This window comes from Xyrauchen texanus, chromosome 18, assembly GCF_025860055.1.
Source record: "Xyrauchen texanus isolate HMW12.3.18 chromosome 18, RBS_HiC_50CHRs, whole genome shotgun sequence".
Classification (NCBI taxonomy): domain Eukaryota; kingdom Metazoa; phylum Chordata; class Actinopteri; order Cypriniformes; family Catostomidae; genus Xyrauchen; species Xyrauchen texanus.
Genome location: NC_068293.1, coordinates 20,915,520 through 20,925,746, shown reverse-complemented (window position 1 = coordinate 20,925,746; position 10,227 = coordinate 20,915,520). Strand labels below are relative to the sequence as shown.

The 10,227-nt window shown below is 36.6% G+C and overlaps 1 protein-coding gene across 1 annotated transcript; it reads left to right on the top strand.

The window, feature by feature from the left end:
• The first annotated feature begins 1,082 nt into the window (after window positions 1-1,082).
• On the top strand, window positions 1,083-7,838 carry LOC127658636 (rho-related GTP-binding protein RhoE-like). Its single transcript, XM_052148014.1, has 5 exons — window positions 1,083-1,527; window positions 2,188-2,275; window positions 5,312-5,421; window positions 6,688-6,816; window positions 6,994-7,838. The coding sequence occupies exons 1-5, from the start codon at window positions 1,432-1,434 to the stop codon at window positions 7,237-7,239; spliced, it is 669 nt and encodes a 222-aa protein (XP_052003974.1). The 5' UTR covers window positions 1,083-1,431; the 3' UTR covers window positions 7,240-7,838.
• Window positions 7,839-10,227: the final 2,389 nt, after the last annotated feature.

Genomic DNA, 10,227 nt, shown 5'->3' with positions numbered 1-10,227 from the left:
TTATGTAAATGAAAACAGTTTTAGCTCAAATAAATAAATAGAGCCAGTTTAATGTTTACGTGCTGTTCAATGTATTATTACATCACAGTCCTCGGTTACATCTGTAATTCCATCTGAAGACATGGATCCTCTTCAGCTGGGTAGGGTTGCACCAGCTGTGCGTAAGGTCTAACATAAGTTAGGACGTAAAGTTCGCACTAAGGGCTTAGTAACTACTAGTTAGTTTGTAACCAAGTCTGTGATTAATTAAGTCGCATCATCTGTTCTTAAGGCAAGTCAACTAGGTCGTACGCTCTCTGTAAAGTAATGCGTAGTCGAATAATATGACGTTTACCCGTATTGATCAAATAAGCAGCCTTCAATTTTGTACACAGAAGTGTTAAAAAGACTTGAACTTCAATTTGATCTTGTTACGGTTGATGTACAAACCTTGTTTGCTCACATAAATGTCAACTGTAATAAATTATACCCCCATTGAAATACAATGTAATAAAATTTTATAAATAGTATATTTGCACTGTGTAAATAACACTATATAGGAACTGTATCTAAAATAAATAAGGGATGATAAATAAATACTAATACAACAGGCTGGAAAAACATTTCGTATATGTTGACACTTGACACCGGTCGACGTATCCTGAATACTGCACAGTTTGAACGGTTTCATGCTGAAGAGCCACTTATAAGTATTTCTCTCTCTCTCTCTCTCTCTCTCTCTCTCTCTCTCTCTCTCTCTCTCTCTCTCTCTCTCTCTCTCTCTCGTAAATGTAAACGAGTGTAAACGTCAACATCAGACTGTATGTCGAAATGATTGATGCCTGTCACACAAAACATGAGCTTGATGTCATAAAATATCAGTCATGCTTTTTTATTCCAACCGTTACTCTTGGTAAATAATGAGTTTTTAGTAATGTCTACCTCAAATATTTAGTAGTGCGTAAATTGTGACTTAGTGCCCATTTACGCCACAACTAGGCTAAGCTTTAATTTGCGTATTAGCTGGTGCAACCCCACCCAGATCTTTACAGTATGTAATGGGGCGCGCCGCGGCGTGCACACTCTCTCTCTGATGGGCGGTCTCGCGCCTCGCTCATCACACAAGTATGTGAACGTTTCAGACTCCAGAGCGAGACGCTTGAGAAGTTTTATATATCAGCGCAGGGGAAAGAGGATGCACCTCATGTATTTGCAAGTTTGAGCACTATAGTGTGTACCATGACAACCTAGCATCAGGCTATAACTTGCTGATAACTTATCTTTATCAACTCTTCAGGACCACTCAGAACTTGAAGCATTTAATGCGCTTTTTCAATGTTTCTCTCATATTGTAACATCATGGATAGAGTGAAGAATATCACGAGGGATGTGGTTGATGTTTAACGACAGTGAATGAAGATGAGGTTGAAATCGTTTCGGTGCCGTTAGTCCATGATGGATTTGAAATGTAAAATAGTTGTTGTCGGAGATACTCAGTGTGGGAAGACGTCTTTGTTAAGTGTTTTTGCCAAGGACTCCTTTCCAGAGGTTTGTCGAAAAGTTGTTTTGCTGTTTACAATGGTTGAGTCTCAGTCATTTAAAATCGAATGATTCTCAATATAAATGCATTTGTGTTGTAGGTGTAAAACTTATATTGAAGTCACAAATCAATGTTTTCAGACCCCAAATAATGCAAAGAAAACAAGTTCATATTCATTTTTAAGTATCACAATACTAATGTTTTAACTTTGGTATAGTTCAGAAATCAATGTTTGTTGGAATAACCCTTTCAATCACAGCTTTCATGCGTCTTGGCATGCTCTCTACCAGTATTTCACATTGCTGTTGGGTGACTTTATGCCTCTCCTGATGCAAAAATTCAAGCAGCTCAGCTTTTTTTGATGGCTTGTGGCCATCCATCTTCCTCTTGATCACATTCCAGATGTTTTCTGTGGGGTTCAGGTCTGGAGATTGGGCTGGCCATGACAGGGTCATGATCCGATGGGCCTCAATCCACACCTTGATTGACCTGGCTGTGTGGTGTGGAGCATAGTCCAGCTGAAAAAACCAATCCTCAGAGTTTCCTAAGAGGAAAATGGAGGGCAACAAGCCATCAAACAAAGCCGAGCTGCTTGAATGTTCTGCAGGGATGGATGCAAAAACACGTTTGATGTGAACAGCCCCTTATGGTTTCTTTTTTACTTGCAGAACTATGTTCCTACCGTGTTTGAAAACTACACAGCCAGTTTTGAGATCGACACGCTGAGAGTTGAGCTCAGCCTCTGGGATACGTCAGGTAAGAGGAGGATTGGCTATTTGAGATGATGAACAAAACCTCTTTGAGGATATCTTAGACTCCATAATATGGTCTATAGGATGTACAATGTTATTTTTATTTTTTACATCAATAAATGTAAATTATAGGTGGTTATAAAATGCCCAAACACAGTGACACACATTAAGGCATTAAAGTTTTGGCAAGTATGTTATGAAGTTATTTAAAATTATTATTATTTAAAATGTATGTCCTTTGTCAATCACCAGTTCTGGCTAACTGGGATCTAGGAGAGGACCAAAGTGAGGAGAGTGAGAATCTTGTCAGATTGATATGATTACAGCAGTAGGCTAATTAAATGTATAATGAATTTGGTGACAATGAGTTTGAAAATGTCTTTGCACAGAACATCATACACAGTGATTATTGTTGGACCACTTTCACATCATTTTAAGTTTTAAAGGGATAGTTCACCCAAAAATGAAAATTATCTCATCATTTACTCGCCCTCATGCCATCCCAGATGTGCATGACTTTCTTTCATCTGCAGAACACAAATTAAGATTTTTAGAAGAACATACTGTATCAGCTCTGTAGATCCATACAATGCAAGAGAATGGTGATCAGAACTTTGAAGGTCCAAAAGGCATATAAAGCAGCATAAAATTAATCCATATGACTCCAGTGGTTAATTCCATGTCTTCAGATGTGATAGGTGGGTGTGAGAATCAGATCAATATTTATGTCTTTTTTTCTACAGCTCTCCACTTTCACATTCTTCTTGTTTTGTTTTTGGCAACTCACATACATGGATTAAATGGATTAAACCACTGAAGTAATATGGGTTGTTTTTAATGCTGCCTTTATGTCCTTTTTGGACCTTCTAAGTTCTGGCCACAATTCACTCGCATTAAATAGACCAAAAGAGCTGAGATATTCTTAAAAAAAAATCTGTGTTTGCGTTCAGTAGAAGAAAAAAAGTAATTCACTTCTGGGATGGCATAAGGGCGAGTAAATCATGAGAATTTTTATTTTATTTGGTGAACTATTCCTAATAACATATAGTGACCTACAGAAGCTCCTGCAGTTGTGATATATACTCACTAACAGCAGGATCACACTCATCAAAAATTAATATTGTTAACCTTTTCTCATATATATATTTATAAAATGTGGATTTCCAGTTACCATTTTCTTCTCAACCCTCATCAAGAATTTCATGAGACAGCTGCTCTTTAATCAGATCGGACATTCATTTTAAAATAAGACCTTTAAATATTTCAGCAATGTCTAATGATCTGAGCTTTGAACTCATTTCAAGCCCTACAAACTTTCTAGAGCAGATTCAACACTCACCTCCCAGAATAGCACTGTAACCTAATTTACTGTGCTTGAATCATGGCACATGTGCTGTTTTCCTTTTCAGAGGGACAGTGACTTGCAAAAACAAAATCCCAAAGAAAATCAAGACAAGTATCAGACTAGTTTGAATGATTGTCCGTAGGAGACTGTTCTTCCAAGTAACACTGTAGACTATAGAAATATTTTGCTTACATTCCAAATAAATAAAAATTAAAAAAGTAAATAAATCTAGGACTTTATGCAATATAAACCCCCCAAAAAAAAAACAGTGGTTTATATATGACAAATGTAATACATTGTGAAGTATATTGTGTTATCTGTCATCAGCTTTTATATATACATATTTACAAAAAACTTAAAAAAGTGCTTGCCATAAGAGCAAAGATTTGTGTTTTAAAGCTCGCACGTAATATTAGGTGAAAATCTTGAACTGAAATGTGCAGTGAACGTTGCATTAGTTAACATGTTAGAACTTCATTAAATATAATGTTTTGTCATCACTTAGAAACGTGTTGTTGTAGGTATCTACCCTTTTAAAATTCAGAGGACGGCATTTCTGGCACAAAACCACATTGCACTTTGTTAATGTGTTTGTATACATTTCCGCAAACCGTTGTTAATGGATTGGCTGCATAATCTGCATTTTTGTAAATGAGGCACTCAGACAGAGGGATTCATAGAGCTCTCTTGTTAAAATACTTTGGTTGAGTGGTGAAATATCTGCTAATTGGTAGAAAATAAACGAATGTGTAAATTAGTTTTAAAGATGAATTTATTGTATTTTGTCCATTTACATCCATACAGAAAATCTGGTTTTGAATGTCACATTGTGAATAGAACTAAAAGTTAGAAAGAGACATGTATTTCTAAATATGGATTCCATTAAACAGTAATATGCAATCTTAATACAATACATTTTTCATCTGCATAAATGTTGTATGTCTACAGGATGTGTGGACATGCTGCAACAGTTTCTAGTGACCAGGGCTGGACTGGGAAGAGAAATAGCCCTGGAATTTTACATAGCAACTGGCCCAAAAGTTGAATGATGGGTATTCGCTGTCCTTTTCTGCATATCGCGGTGCCATTTTGTGGTCTGTTTTGCATAACACGGCAGCTCATTTTAGCTTATCCCTGCCCATTCAGCCCGTTTCACGGTCGACCCACCGGCCCGCTCGGTTCTTCCGATGGCCAGTCCGCCCCTGAAGGGTGTCGGCCCACTCGGAAAATGCCAGGTATGCCAGATTACCAGTCCAGCCCTGCTAGTGACCACTTATCCCATTGTATTGTCAAGTTTCTTTTCTCCACCTTTCACCCCAATTTGGAATTCCCAATGCGCTCTAAGTCCTTGTGGTGGTGGAGACATAGCGTGTATGGAGGCTTCATGCTATTCTCCGCGGCATCCATGCACAACTCACTACGTGCCACACCGAGAGCGAGAACCACATTATAGTGACCATGAGGTTACCCCATGTGACTCTACCCTCCCTAGCAACTGTTCCAATTTGGTTGCTTAGGAGACCTGGCTGGAGTCACTCAGCACAAATCCATCAGCACGCATGGATTCAAACTCACAACTCCAGGTGTGGTAGTCAGTTACTCGTTGAGCTACCCAGGCCCCCGCAAGTTTTTAATGTTCAGATTTATTATTCGCTATGTAAATAATAATTGTATTATTGTTTTGGCTTATTGTAGGGTCGCCATACTATGACAACGTGCGCCCCCTCTCTTACCCGGATGCAGATGCAGTGCTCATCTGTTTTGACATCAGTCGACCAGAGACACTGGACAATGTTTTAAGGAAGGTAAGTAGCTTTTTCATCTATGCTCTTAGACATATGATCATCAGTGCTGAGTGTTTAGAAATGTTTATAGCTCTCCTGAATTGTGCTTGGTTGGAAAGTAGCATGTACTAGTATTCTCACAAGCCTTGTCTTTGTAGTAGCGAGAACAAAAGTCCAGACATCTGAGAAAAGGATCAAATGAATGAGGGAGGGAATGTGTGGCAGTCCTTTGATCCTTTGACTATCACATGAGAGGGAGAGCAGCAACCAGTACAGAGCTAGTTTATAATTTGTCTCAGAATCATTGAGCCTTTGTGTGGTAGGATATCTTGTAACCTCTGCCACTACAAGTGGTACCAAAGGAGGGAACTGCACAAGAGATATAGAGAGCGCATGGCCCTCTGGAGAGATAGTAGTTTGACACATGCTTTTTTTGGAGCATCATTCTCTTTTGGTACTCTCTCTGATGCTTCCACAGAGAAAGGGGATCTGTGCCAACTGTGCACTGTTTTATGCTCTTTTTGGACTGCACAGTACAAACAATTTGGAAAGGAATTTTGGGGGCAAATTTCTCATTCTCATTTTCAGTTATGCAACAAGTAAGAGATAATGTACAGTCAACCGGTCATTATCGCAGAGGGGTCTTGTATCACCTTGAAGGGATTATGTGACCCCTGACACCTATTTTGTTATATGACCTCCTGAATGGGGTTATTTTATTTTATTTACGTAATTGTGTGAGACAAACGAGACAGCAGAGTCTCCATAAACACAGAATTCATCCTCAGTTTGCATCAGAGATCTGACCAACATGTTGGTGTTTGTTTTATTGACCGTCTGACTGTTCATTATCCTGCTTATTACATGGCTACTTGCCAAATAAATAAAGAAATAGACATGACATATTGATTTGAGTTTAATTGTTTTATTAGTTTACTTGTAGAGATAGCAGAGAGAACAGAAGCACGTAATACAAGTAGGAAAGATTACTGACGATACCTGGATGACCGGACTGTTTGCTGCGATTGACCAATCAGAATGGATTTTTCTAGTGAGCAGTGTAATAAAAACATAGAAATGAATCCGTTTTTAGGGAAAAATTTAATTACTTAATATACCGTAAGTAAGGGTTACCACATAATCAAATCCATTTTTGTCTTTTAATGGAATTTATAGTAAGTGTTAGTGTAAGTAGTGTAAGTGTTTACAGAATTTTATAATAATGATTTATTCTGTATTGGTTATAAGTAATGGCATTTTGTTGTACTAACACCATGTTTCTTTTAGTGGAAGGGGGAAATTGAGGAGTTCTGTCCCAATACCAAAATTCTGTTGGTTGGATGCAAGTCAGATCTGCGCACAGACCTGGCCACATTTGTGCAGCTGTCCAATGACATTCCTTTATCATATGACCAGGTGGGTTTTTAAAAAGGAGATAATACAGTAGCTATAATGCAATAACAAAACTGGATAAAGAACAGTTGTAACACACAGTTCTTAAAGACTGTACTACAAAATAATGCAATCACATTATTGGAAATAAAGTATTTAGCTGTCAAGATTTAATATTTTTGTCTACTTAATCTCTTTTAGGGTTCAAACATGGCCAAGCAGATCTCTGCCCCTTACATTGAATGCTCAGCACAGCAGTCTGAGAACAGTGTAAGGGACATCTTCCACATTGCCACACTGGCTTGCATCAGTAAAAGCAAAAAGAATGTCAAGCGCATCAAGTCCAGCAGAGCCACCAAGAGGACCTCACATGTACCTAGAAGGCCTGAGCTGAACTCAGTGTCTTGTCTTCACAAGACCAAAGCGAAAACCTGCATAGTAATGTGATTAAAAAACACACACACAGAAAGGACTTGATGCCATTTCCTCTGCATGCATTCCTTTTTCGATCAGGATTTTTCATGAAGGTCCATTGGAAATAAATGTGACATAAACTTTGCCCTTCACTAGCATTTATATTCATCTCCAGCTGTAATATGTACCTCTGAACTGAGACAGTGACAAGTATTACTGATGATGAAGTCTATTTTCTCCTGTTTAATTATGCATTTTAAAAGCACATTAAAACCTAAACCAGGGAAAACACTAATTTTCTCATTTTCTGCCAATGAAATTGAGCACTTTTTTGGGAAGCTACATTAACAAAATCTACTCTGGAATTAGTTTTTATATTTCACATTATGGACATAACTAACTTTAACACTTGATTAATGCTGCTAATCTCAGGCCTGTCCTATAACACCTGACTACACCAAAAAAGTGTAAAATAATGCCACAAATATACATTGTAGGTAGTTTTGTATGAAAATAAGAGGCAATAAATGAAGACTATACCTGGTCAAAACACGTGATATGGTTAACTCATGTCTAACATTATGCCATCGACACATTCCAAACAACATAACCTAAAAGCTATTCTAACAGATACTATATTCTTCTCTATGTATTTCTTTTTCTTCTATATTGTGAATGATTTAAGTTTATAAAATCATGAGTAAGTTATCTGGCTCATTGTTGGCTTTCATCCTATTCCTTTGAAACGCTCAATTATCATTAATAATTATATTATAATTCTATTTAGGTTTCTAATTTGTTGGTGGATCCCTTTTAAAACTGATATGGAAAAAGTCCATTGAAGGTAGAAGATTTATCTGTGGTATTCTTAGATTCTCCTGGGATTTGGAGGACAGCTGTTTAAAAGGCCAAAAGAAGTGTGCACTCAGAAACGATCCAACTATAAAGCAAAAGCGTCTTTTGTGAAACCTGTGTGATCCATCAGTATCACCTGCTGGATATAGTGGAAATGCAGGTTGGTTGAGAAAATGTACAAGTAATGTTTTTTCCCCCTGTATGAAGTGCTAGTCTATGTCCCTGGGGTGGGTTATAATCCCTAAATGCAATGTGTGGACAATTTTTATGTCATTGAGTATATCTTATTTACATCCTGCACAGGGTCAGAAATGATCTTTTTTTATTATGGGGCAATAGTTTTTATAGGCCTTTTTATCTTAATGAGAGCATTTTTCTAAATGAATTTATTCAGTTTAATAATAATTAAAAAAAAATCCAAAATAATTCAGTAAGGTTGCTGCCTATCAATTTAAACCAGCATCAATTCATAATTTTTAATAATATGTCTTTGGCTAAGAATAACATTTTTGAAAAACATCAGATGTTAAAGAGGGAATTATAATGGGAGCATTTTTTCCCCTACATTTTGCTTTTTGGTGGCATTTTTGTCCCAAGATCCCATTAATTTCTGACCCTGATCCTGCATTATACCCCAGTGCCTTGATTTTTAATCACCTGTTCTTCTCATTTTCCTCACACAATTATAAGACTGGAGCTCAAAGTGCAAAACGGGCATTTAAAGAGGAAAAACTTAGAGAAGAGGGAAAGGGGAATTGGAAGATAATCTTGGAAAATTATGTGTCACGAATAAAGAAAAATATCTACAAAATGTATTCATAATATATCTATTAATAAGTGCTGAATAATAACAAATGGGAAAACAGACAGAAGGAAAGTTGTTAAAGCACACATAACCATCACATATATCAATATATATTCTTTATTGGTGAAATATATTTAAGCTCAAATGCTATTTCATCAGAAACATTCAATATATTTATGAACTCATGACATTATGTTATGAATTCAGCAGCAATATTTAGTTTTTCATCTGAAAGCTAGGGTTAGGTAAAGAGAGACATCAACATACAGTAATCTTTCAGACAACAAACTTGGAGTGTTTAAATGTTAACATCTGTTTAAATGTATTTGTAGACATGCTGATATATGGCAACATGGTCAATGGGACCTAAAACTTCCCCTGTGGTAAAATGGCAAACAACATTACTACAGGGTGCTTATTTTTGTTGTCATTGGTTAGGTCTAAAATGTCAGTTAAGTAGATAAAAGTGGTGTAGAATATGACAAAAAATTGTAACTGCTGTAATCTTTCTATATTCAGAAAAGACATGCAGCTTAAAATATGTTGGAATTATTTATAACTGAAGGCCATTAGATAGTTTGATTTTTTTTTTTATAGCATTTCTAATTCTCAAACACATGGAGGCATCAGTAGAGCTCCTTTTCCTTAAGATATTTATTGAAATTCTAGTAGTTAGGCAGGATTTTGTGTCAACTGTGGATATGTGTTGGAACGTGGTCAAAAAGGAATATAAATATTTGTATTACCAGGAAGGACAATTTGTTCTGACATGAGAAATGTTACACTGTCATACAAAAAATATGAATCGCAAATATTTATTATTGTAATTCACCAAAAAAACGGCAAATGAATCCATATACACAATACTATTAAAACAAAACTATTTATACAATGTTGTAAAATAATAAAGGCCTCTCAACAACTTATCTTGTTGGTGTAGCTGCAGCTGTTCTATAGGAATATCTATAGGAATGTATTTCTTATTTCTGTACTCAAACAAATATGTCACCCCCAAATAACTATTTAATTGGTGGGTCTAGTGGAATGTTCTTTTCCTGGACCATATAATGATGAGCTGGACAATAAACTTTGGAGAATTATCTGATTATCTGTCGTTTCTTTCTCCCCTCGCGAGTATCCAGATTGAGACAGCGACTGCAGACCTGACTCGATACTTAGGGCCAATTATAAAATTCCCTACAAATGTAAGACCACAAAATTATATTTCATTTACAGCTCTACAATAAAATAAGTCTTTGTTTATTCTAAATATAATTCTCCATAGCAAAGCATAGTTGGTTGCACTGGACAAGGCATCAGTAAAACAATGTTTAGTAAGTAGCTTTATGTCCACAAGGCTA